This window comes from Rhyacophila brunnea, unplaced genomic scaffold (assembly GCF_057557595.1).
Source record: "Rhyacophila brunnea isolate RB1 unplaced genomic scaffold, BYU_Rbru_1.0 scaffold_11, whole genome shotgun sequence".
NCBI classification, from domain to species: domain Eukaryota; kingdom Metazoa; phylum Arthropoda; class Insecta; order Trichoptera; family Rhyacophilidae; genus Rhyacophila; species Rhyacophila brunnea.
The window spans coordinates 32,988,767-33,003,042 of NW_028232763.1; the positions used below are offsets into that span (position 1 = coordinate 32,988,767).

The following is a 14,276-nucleotide window of genomic DNA, read 5'->3' on the forward strand; positions in this document are numbered from 1 at the left end:
ATTATTGTTTTGCGAGGAATCGGAAAGACGGGGGGCGGAGGCGCCGAAGAAGGTCAAGAGGTCGGAAGATAAGCAGGGTCGCTTCGACTGGTCGAGCTGACTCCCAGACGTAACACTTCTCCGCCGTGGAGGATTACGAGAAACGTTCTCCTGCGGCACTTGAATTAGTTGGTTTCATCCAGTTATCCGAACTAGACCTGTTCCAGCTTTGTGAAAACCTCTACAAGTTTAATAATAAAATCTATTAGTAATTGTTTCATTTATTTACATGTATTAATTTACATCGGACTGCATTTCAAGATTTTTTTATACAAAAGTGAGTTTTTTTATTGTGATTTATTACATTAATTATAGGTACCTACCTATTTAAATTTATCTGTGATTATTTTACAGCGTTTTTCTTAGGTCTTATTCTTATTTGTCCGGTACAAATCTTGCAATCGCTTTTTAACTAACTTCCTGACTAGCTAGACATTTGAAACTTATAGAATATATCAGAAGACGATGCCAATGCATTTTTTAATACTTTTAGCCATCTTTAAGTAGAATTGAATTCATTTGTAGTTAATTCTGTTTTGTATGAAAAGTTATTTAGATACCATTATTGGTTGCTAGGGGGTCCTAGCAACTAAATTATTAAATAATATATACGTGCGTTACTATGGAAATCAATATGAAATGAAATTTCATTATTCAGTATTTCTATCAAGTACAATTTTTTTTTGATCGTTTAAGCCAGTCAAGTTAAGTTTATATGATTCAACAGAAAATTTAAAAACGTTGTAAGTGTATAAAATGTTATTTTTATCTTGTAATTGTTTTTCTATTAGATATAGCATGTTTATGATATGAATTGTACATTTTTTCAATAGCGAAAAGAGCCCTTAATTTCATTTTTCTAATTTAAAAAAACGTTGACTTTCATTTTTGTTTCTTTTTGAAAATATTATTTTGAAAAAATATACCCGAAAACTTATTTACCTAAACTTTGTAAAGATACCTAATGTTACCTATTAGGTAATAACATTGTTTTTTTATTCTCTATCGGCCTGTATTACTTTACTGTACCTATTAATGTAAAATTACTATTATAATTTAGTCATTAATTCCATATTAATCAAATAACATGACTGTTTACACGAATATATCAAGGATTTTTAAGACCAACTATTTAGTTGTTTAATGTATCTTTGATAAGCTAATATTTATTGTCCTACGTCCACAAATGTTTCCTAATATTTTCCATTAAAAAGTTTTCAATAAATTCATAATTATAGTAAAAACACAGAAAAATAGATTAAATGAACTATACTGTTGATGTATATTTATTTTCAAATTGTTAAAACTTTGAGGTAAATTAAAAAAACATATACCTACCCACCATTATCTGCGACCCACGTTCCACCTCTGAACATTTTCAGACGTATGTGTATTAGGTACCATGCCGTGAATACAGGTGATAGTCTGTAGACATCTGCTGGTTGTGTACGTAAGCCAAACCTTGCCGAAAGGTGAAACCTTCGGTCGCGAAATCAATGCATTCATAGTAAGGGTACAGTTCGGTTATGAGGAATACAGCGGAAAACGGATTTTGAAAATGCCCGATATACTGGATTATTTGTTCGTTTGGGTTAGTTTAGGTTAGGTTGGGTTAGGTTTGGTTTGGTTATGTTAACCTAATAAATAATCCAGTATATCGGCTATTTTCAAAATGCGTTTGCCGCTGTATTCCTCATAACCGAACTGTACCATAGTAAGTTGTAATAGAATCATTCCACTCAGAATACTATAAACATATGGCGTCCTTAAATATTATCGGTTTTTAGAAGCCAAAAAACGCTGGTATACGCGTAAGATCCGAAAAGTTAAGCCACCTTTTCTTTATCTATTTGACTACATGTATATAAATAGGAAGAGAAGATGGTGAGTGTGTTTTGGAAGTTTGTAGCGCTTCTAAAACACGCTGATGTGTAAGGGCGCTTAGGAAAACAGTTTTTGGAGAAGGCCAAGACCTGCCAAGGGTTATAGTGCCGTAAACGATGATGAGTATAATGACATTTGGCCATAGTTATTTTGCATAAATAACAGTGTCAGTACGAATACATATTATTAATATTTGGAATCACCGAGCAGAATTTAATACTTTGACCCGGTTCTTAGCGTACGTATTAGACGAAGGCTATCATTTCTTAGAATCTTTTCTATATGTCTAAATGATATTTTCAATGTTAAAAAAATAGCACGAAATAATTATATAATTAAAATAATAAATGAGTCAAAACACTGATCAAAATTTGTTAGTATAACCTCATTTCTCTCATTACTAAACCATCGAAAAATACGTCATGACAAAAATACAGAAACAACGCGAAATATGGCAATTACTCCAAAATTACGAGGATATTTTCAAATTGCAGTGGAAAGTTTGGAAAAACATTAATATTATTCACTATTGACCAAAGAATAGTTTTAAAATGTCGGATGTCAACTAATGTACCTACCTACCAAAATATCACTTTATTCTAAATTCAAATTATGGTACATATTAATTTCTTTATATTATATTTTATACCTTTCAGATAAATTCGAAATATCATTTAAAATTCTTAATTTACGACCTTCTACCTATGCCAGGGTTCGCGAACCTTTTTACGAACGCGTGTAAAAATTTCTCAAATATTATTTTTCAACTGTCTAATGTGCCGAGCAGTTATAACGAAAAAAGAGTTTTAAAAATCCCATAAAAAATGACGATGCTCTAGATACCACTCACAGAACATAGGACACATAATTACATCTTTTTCTTTATATTTTTTCAATTACGCCATACATTTTGGTCCACCAATTTTGAAACTGTCTACCAGAATTACTACTACTAGCTTCACTAAATTTTTGTTTCTTATTTGATGCAGTCATTTTTTGTGGGTAGAAATATAATATTTTGTTAATGTATTAATTATTTTGGTTATTTACGCACAAATTGACATCAGAATTGCTTCGATCAGATAAAGCATTCTTTCACTACAGTGGTCTCAAGCATTGTAAATCGATCGAAATTAGAGGTTCGCGGCGCGGAATTTCCCGCCGCCCGATGATGTTAGTGCGATAATAATATATGTGACACATAAATTCTAAGGACAGACCTATGCAATTATATATTCAGATTAAACGTAATGCTTAATCTTGAAGAGTATTTGCCTGCTATATTTGATACCATGCGATCTGTCATTACATTACAACGTTTTTATTAGCTCGTATTCTTATTTGTCCGGTACAAATATTGCAATCGATTTTTAATTAATTTCCCGACTAGCTAGACAGTTGAAACTTTTAGAATATATCAGAACACAATGCCAATGCATTTTTTAATACTTTTAGCCATCTTTAAGTAGAATTGAATTCATTTTCAGTTAATTCTGTTTTGTATGAAAAGTTATTTCGGAAGAAATCCGTAATCCAATCCGCTATTATTGGTTGCTAGGGGTCTGGGGTCCTAGCAACTAAATTAATAATATATACCTACGTGCGTTACTATGGAAATCAAAATGACATTTCAGTATTATTTCTATCAAGTACAAATTTTTTTGATCGTTTAAGCTAGCAAGTCAAGTTTATTTGATTCAACAGAAAATTTAAAAACGTTGTATATAAAAAGTTCTTTTTATCTTGTTATTATTTTTATTATTACTATAGGTTTTTTTTTCTTCAAACGCGTGCCATGCAAAATCATCTTGCGCGCCATAGGTTCGCCACCACTGACTATACTATTCGTAAAGTCATATTCGTCTAAATATATTTATAATTTTATGTGTATTATCGCTGTATACCCAATCGACAGTCGTTGTTTCGTAGACAATTTGTTGTATTTTTATTGATCGAACCGATTGCCAATAAACCTATTATGTCACTGAGTATGGACTTACATGAACTTTTATATCTTGAGTTGTGTCGTTTCGACTTGGTTCGCTGACTGTGTGTACTTACTACCTACGACGTAATCTTCAGAATACGTATGACTGTAGAATAAAAATACATACTGTAATAAATATTCGTATCCCTCATTAAGGGCGGACGTGCTCAGCGTGGGTCAAAATTGAGCTTTTTTTCTATTTTCAAAGCATGATCCTGGACATACCTTAAACGTTGTAGATAATCTATTTATATAATGTTGAAGCCTTATTTATATTTATTTTAAACATTTGATGACTGCATAAAGTATGTTTATTACATAAAATAGTATTCTTTTAAGCCTCTCGCTCTAATATTTTAGAATATAGTCATATTTCAGTACATACATGTGCAGTGGTGGTAAATTTTTTTACATTTATTAATTTTTAGACGCATTTATAAAACCATCAGTATAATTTATATCGACATTATTATAGTGAAATATTTATGATAAAAAATTATATTGATAATCTCTGTGATCCCAAATTTGACAAGAATTAGGCATTTTATTATTCAAAAAATGGGCAAGATTAACACATTTCAAGATAATTCTAAAGATACTTATTATAAGCTATGTCTTTGACCATTCAAGTGTGATAAACATCCTACGAATAATGATTGCTTTATAATAATTATTGACCTAAGAATAAGGTAGTGTTTTTTTGAAATACGCCATTTCTTTTGGCATTCCCCAGTGATTAAGCTACAACATACCGTAGCCATAAATTGACAAACTATAATTGAAGTAGGGAGTAAAGTGATGTTAACGCGCGTGTTTGAACATGTACCTAACCGATTTTTTTTTTAACGGTATCATATTCGCTCAACTGTTGGACGTATAAATATTCATTACAAAAGTCTTCGTTTTCTTCTTATATAAATGAATAGGTTATGTTAGATTACCTTAGAAAAACCGAAAAAAATTAAGCAAATAGGTACGCATTTGGTATTGACATTCAAAATGTTTTGCCTACATTATTTTGTAATACGGCCGTTCTATTTCTTATAAATTATAATGTCAATATTATCAATTTATTGTAATAATGAAATGTTTTTGTCTTTTTCTTCTTCAGACGAATCGCATCTGCATACTCTGCCAGGACATTGAGTGACACCAATCCGCCATTGAATTGAGTCGAGTGGAAACAGTTACCTTTACGATACTTCCAAGATGGCTATGGACTTCTTCGCCGGCTGTGTTGGTGGTGAGCATACTTAAAATATAAATATGTGGTATTTTCCAGTTGTCCGAGCGTAACTTTACAATGTTGCGAATATATTCGACACAAAGAGGTTTTGTTAAATCATGCTTTTATTCACCAATATACGTGACCTTGATTTTAAATGAATTCACATTTATCGTTGTTCACCAATAAATCACCTGATTATATTATTATAATGTATCGGGGGTGACTTTGTGATTAGATTACACAGAAATATATTATACATGTAAGAAAACCCAACAGAATGCATTATGTTTAATTAAATCCATATATTTATATTCAATAGTTTATAATATTGCACTATAAGTTTATGGTGGTTATTGTCAAATACCTTTGTCGCAGAATAGTACCTAGTTAACTGGATTAGAATGACGAGGTTAATTAAATACCGATGGGATTGAAAATTTGAATTGTTTTTTTCTTCTATCACCACGTCATTTGGATGAATACATTAGGGATACTGTGATGCTTTTTCAATTTTTACTAGAGTATCTTCCACGTAACCTTGCCATTGTACACAGTGACAAGGATTTATGTGCATACGCAATTGTATTAGTAAAAGCCAGGCACTCGATTGGTTTACTCACGTACCTACGCCGTATAAATTGCATTAGTAAATTCCAAGCACTTTATTGGTTTAATCACGTTTTAATTCAAAAAAATATATTCTATTTGGCAAGGTTACGTGACGGCTACTCTACTTTTCTCATAAGAAATGAAAATTCTGAAATCTACCTAGAGATACCTAATTCATTTCCAGCTGATGATATTGTTATTGTAATTCATTTTCAATATCAATAATAACTGAATACTCATAGGTACCTAGATGTAGATATATTATATATTATTATAGCACGAAGATTGTTTACCATAAAGTAATATAGAGATTATTTAATTTATTATAATGGCAATTAAATTATTGATCAGGCAGCTTTTTATTGAAATTGAGATAAACGGACGTAGGTAAAAGTTTAAAGATATATGCTTACACTATAAGTATAGTCTAATACACCATAAATAATATGCAATAATTAGTAAATATTTATATTTAAAGTGACATTATCAACAGAAACGAACTAGACGTCTTGTTTTACGTCTTGCTATGTTGCCAATTAATGTAATAATTAGATTCTTTTGATTATACCTACTTTCACACATGTCAACTATTGATATTATTAATATAAATTGTCCTATTTAATATAATATTAAATTGTAGATACAATTTACATATCTGTATAATGATAACATTGAAAACACTAACATCGATTTATTTATTTTATTCAACTAGTATTTCTAGCATAGTATCCGGATAATAAATAAATAAAAATTGGATTAATAATCAATATGCTTAATAACACTTTCTTCCAAATAAGATAGAGCCTTTAATATTGTATATATTATGTACTCGTACCTATACTGATGCCAATTTTACAAGAACGCACCGAGATATAAAACAAGTAATATTTATACTCACATCAAACCATTATTATTTTAATGAATTTATAATTAGTGCAACTATGAGTGAAAAATGATAAATTAATACTCCTTATTTACAAAATACTGCAATCATTCGATGTAGGTAATTAAAACTTAATCTTTACACAAAAATAAAAATAATAGAAAGTGCGTTACCTTCCAGGTATGGTTGTAAGAAAGTGCAATTCATGAGTGTGGAGAATTATGGGATAAGCTTAAACATGCGTTAAAGAATAATAATAAGTTATTTTCATCAATAATATGCATTAAAGTGAATTATCATGTAAACGCATTTGTCCCTTCATAATTAATTAGAAGAAATTATATAAAAGATTATTGTAAATGTATAAATGTAGTTACGTTGAATAAATAAATCAGTGCGCCTGTCTAATATTTTGGTTAACTCTAAACAAAACGTTAAAAGTCTTTTATAAATTGAAAGTATTATTGCGTAGGTACTTAGATTGTAGTGTGTAGAGCTTCCAAAAATACATATATCTACATAAGTAGGTACATAGTAAAAGTGCAAATTTCCACCTTATAATTAAATATCAAGATTATAGCCAACTGAAATTAATTTGTCTCTTTAATTTTGTTCCAGGTTGTGCCGGCGTGGTAGTGGGTCATCCCCTAGACACGGTGAAAGTTCATATGCAGCTCCACGGAGAACGCTACTCTGGCAGCATATCATGCCTGCGCACTCTCATAGCGAAAGACTCCATCCGAGGGCTCTACCGCGGAGTCAGCAGCCCCATGGGAGGCGTCGCCCTCGTCAACGCCATCGTCTTCGGCGTATACGGAGGCGTGCAGAGAAACTTCGCAAACCCCAACGCGCTTAAGTCACACGCCATCGCAGGCGGAGCTGCAGGAATAGCCCAATCATTAATCTGCAGTCCGTAGAACTCGCTAAAACAAGAATGCAGCTAGGCTGTGGATCATCAGGTCCTCTCTCCTGCCTCGCCAGTATCGTTAGGAAAGAAGGACCTCTCGCGATATTCCGAGGACTTGGCCTCACAGCTTTACGCGACGCCCCCGCTTTTGCGAGCTACTTCGCTTGCTACGAAATACTTTCAAGAACCTCAGACGGATCTCCCGCCGGCGTCATTAGAGTCCTGACAGCCGGAGGACTCGCCGGAATGGCGTCATGGATAGTATCCTACCCAGTGGATGTTCTCAAATCACGCGTGCAAGCCGATGGATTAGCGGGGCCGAGAATATATTCAGGCGCCATTGACTGTCTACGAAAAAGTTTAAAAGCAGAAGGTCCGCAATTTCTTTCGAGAGGACTTGGATCAGTTATGTTAAGAGCATTCCCAACTAACGCCGCCTGCTTTGGAACCGTAACGTGGGTCCTTCGACTATCAGAAGGAACAGCATTGTCAGTACCTACTCCGCGTTTAGATGTACATTGCGGACCAAACTACGCAGCCCACGCTTATAGAAGCCTTCTGTTTACCGGGGCATTCAGTGAAGCAGTCTGCGCCAACGATATCAGAGATATGCACGAAGATTTTCATGGATCTAAAGCCGACCAGCTTCACCCGTCCCGCCTGCCAGTTCCTCTCAAAATAGGCTTAATTAAAGAAGGCAGCGTTAACAGCTGACCGCTTATAGAGCCGGCTGGTGTCCGGCATTGAATCCTTCTTTAGGCGACCTCGGATCTGCTGCGACTCATGATAATCGAGTGCTTGTTCGACACGAATGAACGAACCGCGAGACTTTCTGAGTGAAGTGACAGTCAGTTTTTATAATTCCCCAAGAATGTGGACTCCACGTCGCTGGACGATGTGGTTTTTTTATGTGTATTTATGGTATCGAAAAGATATCCGATAGCTATAAGTCAGTGATTATTTATATTGGTGCCAAACGTTAAAAAAAAAGATAAGTTTACACTGGTCCTAACATACTCTTTAGGCGTTTTTTCATAATTACGCTTTATTCTTATATACTTATACAATTCAAACGTAAGCCTAAGATCAATATATCGCAAATAATCATTACTTCTTTGGTACCTAATTGTATTCGTAACGTCTAACTACTTGACAAATATTTTCCCGCTGGTTTTCGGTAAATAGTCAAAAGACGGCGAATAATTTCATGACTTGACCATAAATATTTCCCAAATATATCAGTTGTGGGGTCAGATAACAATTATTCACGTGTGAACTTATAGTAAGTCCACGAATAATGCCTCAACTTTACACACAATTTAAAATATAAGATAAAACAGCTGATAAAACTACCAAACAATTAACAAATTTTTATATTCACTATATTTACGATGGATCGTACTTTCCTACATATACGTTTTTGAGATTTATTAAATGACTGATGTTTGACTACAATATTTATGTGTTTAATGTGTTTTCACTTTTTTGTATTATTTTAGTTTGTAAAAACTTCTTTAAATATATAATTCATTTTTTTTTTGTCATAAAGAGATTTTTTTCATAGTCCAACAGTTCATTGTTCCAACATAATTATGTTCTGATTGATATATAAGATTTTTAAATTAGTTAATTCAACTGGAAAATAAATTTTGACCTTTTAAATCTTTAACATTATACATCCCTGATTGGACAGTGATGTATTGTGTATATAAACTGTATATAAACGTTAACACAGCCAAGAGCGGTGATGTTAAACTATGGCACTTATTGTAACAATTATAATACCTCAATGCATAAATAATATGTTAAACAACCCACGATAGCCGTCGATAGCAGTCTTGTGTATATAATAGATGCACGTGTACCTAAAACATCGCTGTTTTCGTAGAAATGTTCTAATCCTCAAGATTTTTTTGCTACAATTTGAGCCTAAAAATGAAAGGGTATCACTTTATAGATCTGCCTAAGGACGTCAATTTATTATCATAATATGTTTATATGTAAATGTCGATCTATAATTTATATCATACACACTTAAAAATACAATAAAATCATTAGATATATTAAATTCTGTTTATATATTAAAATATTGTTTCACATATACCAATACAATCATCATGATCTTATAGTTTGAGGATATCAATGCCTGCCTAATTTATATTTTATTGTATATATAGTGTTATTTAAACGAAATAAATTAATGAAAATACCGATATTATTGTGTTTTTTTTTTTTACTAATTTTCTGACGTAAATTGATATGAAATGCTCCATTAAAATACACGAGTGATATATGGAAAGAACATTAAAATATTATATTATTGTGATATAAAACAACACGTATGTACACCTCATTTTATATATAATGGCGTTGCCAATATCTCTTCTCTCTGGTCAAAGGGCATCGCAGAATATGATACGCTTTCAAAATACCTACTTCAAATCTGCTCGCGCTTTATTTTTTTTATAAAATAATAAAAAAAACATGTTATTTAAATAAGAAAACGATTTATTGCTGGTCATATCATGTAGGAATAATAATTATTGTTCCGATTTGGGAAGTTAAATGTTATCACGAGTTATGTGATAAAAACGAATAGGTACCATTTTTTGCGACATAAGCAATTCCACGAAGTAATTATTAAATTTTGCACATACTTATCTATGTAAATAATGTGGTTTTGTCTCATGTAATTCGTTGGAATATTACAATCAGTGGGTACTAGTACTAGTACCAGTGGCGAAGGGCGAAGGTAGGCAGTTAAGATCCGCCATAAATAGTGCACACTAAACTTTGTCAGTCATCCGTATTTGTTTTCATTGAACTAAGACTACAATTGAGGGTCGTTGTACACAAGGCAGCCAGGCCACAAAAAATTAATTATTGTGATTTCCATAATCTCACACGTTTGTTTTACGTTCTGCACAAATCAGCCAAGCTGCTGTCACACAAAAATCTCATATAAATGCGTTTTAAAGATTTCGCGAATCGCATAATCTGTCATTTTCGATCTGCATAAAGCAACCAAGCTGCTGTCATTCAAAAATGTCATACAAATGGGTTTTAAAAATATCCTATTTTCGATCTGCGTAAAGCAACCACATGCTAATAATATGTAATTATTAAAATCCTGACTGTATAAGGCAGTGGTTTCCAAACTTTATGTTACTACGCCTCCCTTTAAAAAAATCTAATCTTGGCGCCCGCCCCCCAATTATTTCATTAGATAGTCAACAATGTACTAATACAAAAATGAATAAAAATTTAAAAATAAACAAGGTTTTAGGTAGGTTGGTAGGTACTACATATTTTTAAATTTATTTGTTTTTCATGCGATGAATGTGCTTGTTTATTAGCACAATCAATTTCAATAGTAGGTAGTCAATCCAAATTTATCATCGTTCATTGACAAATGGATTCTATCACGGACCCCACATCCTGAAGCGGGCCCCCAGGACAGGATCTTTGGCGGGCCCACATACCTATCACGGAGGTTAAGGGCAGTGTGGTGCTTTAATGTAGTGTTTCCTAAATTATACACGGGAGTTATCATTTAAGTATATCAATCGTCATATAGGTATCACATCAAATTACAATGCACATCCATAATGTATTTAAAATATTCAATAGTTCTCAAATAAAGCAGCGCTTTTTTTGCTAATAATAAAATAATGTAAAAAATGCATTAGCAAACTAACCAAGAACTTAGATAATAGATTTTTGTTTGCTTCAATATATCTGAAGCAGAAATCAGTTGAAAACATGGCGAACTTATTTTTTTTGTAATTTTGATTTCCAGAGGTCCATTTTTTTATGAATGCCTTCACTTTGTCTTTTAAAATCAATGAGTGCATATGTGGTCCTTGCATTGATTTCTTCACTATTTTTTTTTAAATTTCAGCCAAATAGACAAGTTTAACAACAAAATTATCGTTCCTAAACAAATTTGCCTCAAATTTCAACATTATGATTTCACCCTTATATTTCATTTTTTCACGAGATAGCCAGCGCGCTTCACAATCGTATAGAAGTGTGGTATTATAAAATAAGTCTCCATATTTTCAGACAGGTTTGCAAACAACCTTTTATATGACTGCTTTTTTATGTAGTTTATAACTAACGGCCGTTTTATAATCTATACATTTGCAAACTGCAAACATGTGGTTACATTAATTAATTGTGTTAAACTTTTCGCGCCTCCCAGGGAGGCGCGCCTCAGTTTGGAAATCGCTGGTGTAAGGTGTGTTTTTCTACATTCAATTAATAAACATTATTTTCTCAATTACATTATAAGTATGTTTTTCATTTTATTATATATATAGGTAGGTAGGTACTATATAAAATATAGATTTTTCATGTAAAAATTAGTGCCAGGCAGCTAAATGTTAATTTATAATTTGCAAGTTTTCGAATTATTTTCAGAACTTTGAAATTCCAATAATACTTGAGTAACTTAGAAGGTTTTTTATTAATAGATGCAAAAATAAAGATATTTCTTACAAACATAAGAGTTAGCTGCATTCTGCAGAATGAACATTGGTTCTAAAAAAAACTGTTTTGCACAAGACAGCCTAGCCTGGACTGCTAAAACACCAACATTTCATAGATTTTATGTTTTTATATCTTTGAAAGTTACACAAAATCATATATATATAATATAATATATTATAATATCTATCCTTCAAAAGGTATAAACAGTATACAGAGGCTTTTGTGGATTTAAAGAAACACACTTTACATAAAAATGCTTCTATCTCTGTTTGAGGTTTGTGGGGACTGGCTGCTTTGCGTATAACTACGCTCAATTTACAGATGGTGTTGGTTAGTTTTTAAAATTCAATTAAACCCTGCGAAAACGTAGCCACAATAATAATTATAATAGTAAAAAAAATACTCATCTACCTATGAAATATCTAAAATTATGCAATTAAATCATATATAACTTTGAATATTTTATAGATAGAATAATATTTTTTATCAATTATAATTTAGTTTAGGCAGGGCTTAATGAATTTAGAAAAATGAACCAACAATATTGTGTATTATGTGTCCCATACTATCCAACGAAAACAAATAAGTATGAATGAACAAGTGTGCATAATTTTGTTGTATCGCCCAAAGTATACCAAAACTATCATGGTTCGCTTTAGGCAGGGTTTAGTTGATTTTTAAAAACTAACCAACACCATCTCTAAATTATATAGTCTTAGTTCAATAAAAACAAATACGTATGACTAACAAAGTTTAATGTGCACTATTTATAGCGGATCTTAACTGCCTACCTCCACCCTTCGCTACTGGTGGTACCTACCTTGATTGGATAAATGCAATATTAATTAATTCGCATTAAGGGTATACTGATTCTTTCCTTATGATAATGACAATCAAAAGAATTTTCCAACTCGTTTTCTTCTGGTAATGCTATCAAGTATCAATGCAATCCTTGTCCACCCGAAGACTGATTGCTGTTTAAATGCGTTTCTTATTACTTCTACGAAGAATCATTCCACGAGGGATCATTTACAATCCGACTATGCTGGCAAGTATTAACTTTGCATGTTACCACAATGGTTACGTGTAAATTGTACGTAAAACATTTCACCGTGACACAGTTCGCCGTGAGCTTTCTTATCGGAAAGAGATGACCGACACTATACCTACAGTCTCTAATTTTGTTAGATTTAATATGAACATTAATTCAATTTTCTTAGCTGATTTTGGCGAAATTCATGAATACAAGAATGGCAACCAAAACTAAGCTAACCTAACAAATAATCCAGTATATCGGCTATTTAAAAAAAATGATTGCTGCTGGCTTCCTGTAAAGTGTAAGCCGACAAGAACCGTGTTTTATTTAGGTATGAATTTTATGTCAGTAGGTACTATACGACCCAAAGAGGTTGGACGGTCTTTAATATACGGCCATATATTCCCGATACAACATTCCACGGCGAAGTGTGATACGGCGAACTGCTTATGTACAAGTTTCCAGGCACGACCACCAATATCACGTCCAGTCTTCGTGATACCCCGTCGCAGGAAATATATGATGTTTCATGATGCTGTGTATCGTGGGATTAACCTATTTGATATCACGATAAAGGTTGATTTTTAAGACTATACAATGCATATTGTGGACGTGTTAAATAAGTATTTATTATAATAAATATTTTAGAATTTGTCGTAAGAACTTACTTTAATTACAATATTATTTATAATTATATTTTATTATGTATTATGGCGCATTGGCCAATAGGTGTAATGACATAATTCTCTTGTACCACGCAATATATTTAATAATAAAAATTGAAGTGTCGACTTTATATTTTTTAATTATTTGAATTCAAAACCTGTTGAATGTGTTATACGGAAACGGAAACAAAGAATTGATAAAAAATATCGTAACATTGTAACATAACTTTCCGTAAAATTGCAACCCTGCTACTCGCCACAACTTAAAATGTAGGTAGGTACATCTATCAATAATAAACTAAAACTCTTTAGATCTTAAAGTCGGTATATCTACCAACACTATAAAAATACCAAGATAGTTTATTGTTTAAGGCCTGACATGTAATGGCAAATTATAAGTACATACAATCTAAAAATCGCTGTAAAAATTAATTATCGTCTCTGTTCTGGCAGAACATACTAACTGGAGAATACTAGTTTTGAGTAATTTGACTTTGAAGTTGTTAAAATGTTTGAAATAATGGTCTATCATGTGAGTTTATTAAGT

General features: G+C 32.2%; 1 protein-coding gene across 1 annotated transcript; it reads left to right on the forward strand.

Annotated features, from left to right (window-relative positions):
• Positions 1-175: 175 nt before the first annotated feature.
• LOC147078626 (mitochondrial basic amino acids transporter-like) lies at positions 176-9,070 on the forward strand. The gene is given in 4 exon segments (XM_085960286.1): positions 176-316; positions 5,022-5,153; positions 7,249-7,542; positions 7,545-9,070. Coding segments are annotated over 3 exon segments (1,035 nt in total). The 5' UTR covers positions 176-316; positions 5,022-5,119; the 3' UTR covers positions 8,252-9,070.
• The last annotated feature ends 5,206 nt before the right edge of the window (positions 9,071-14,276 follow it).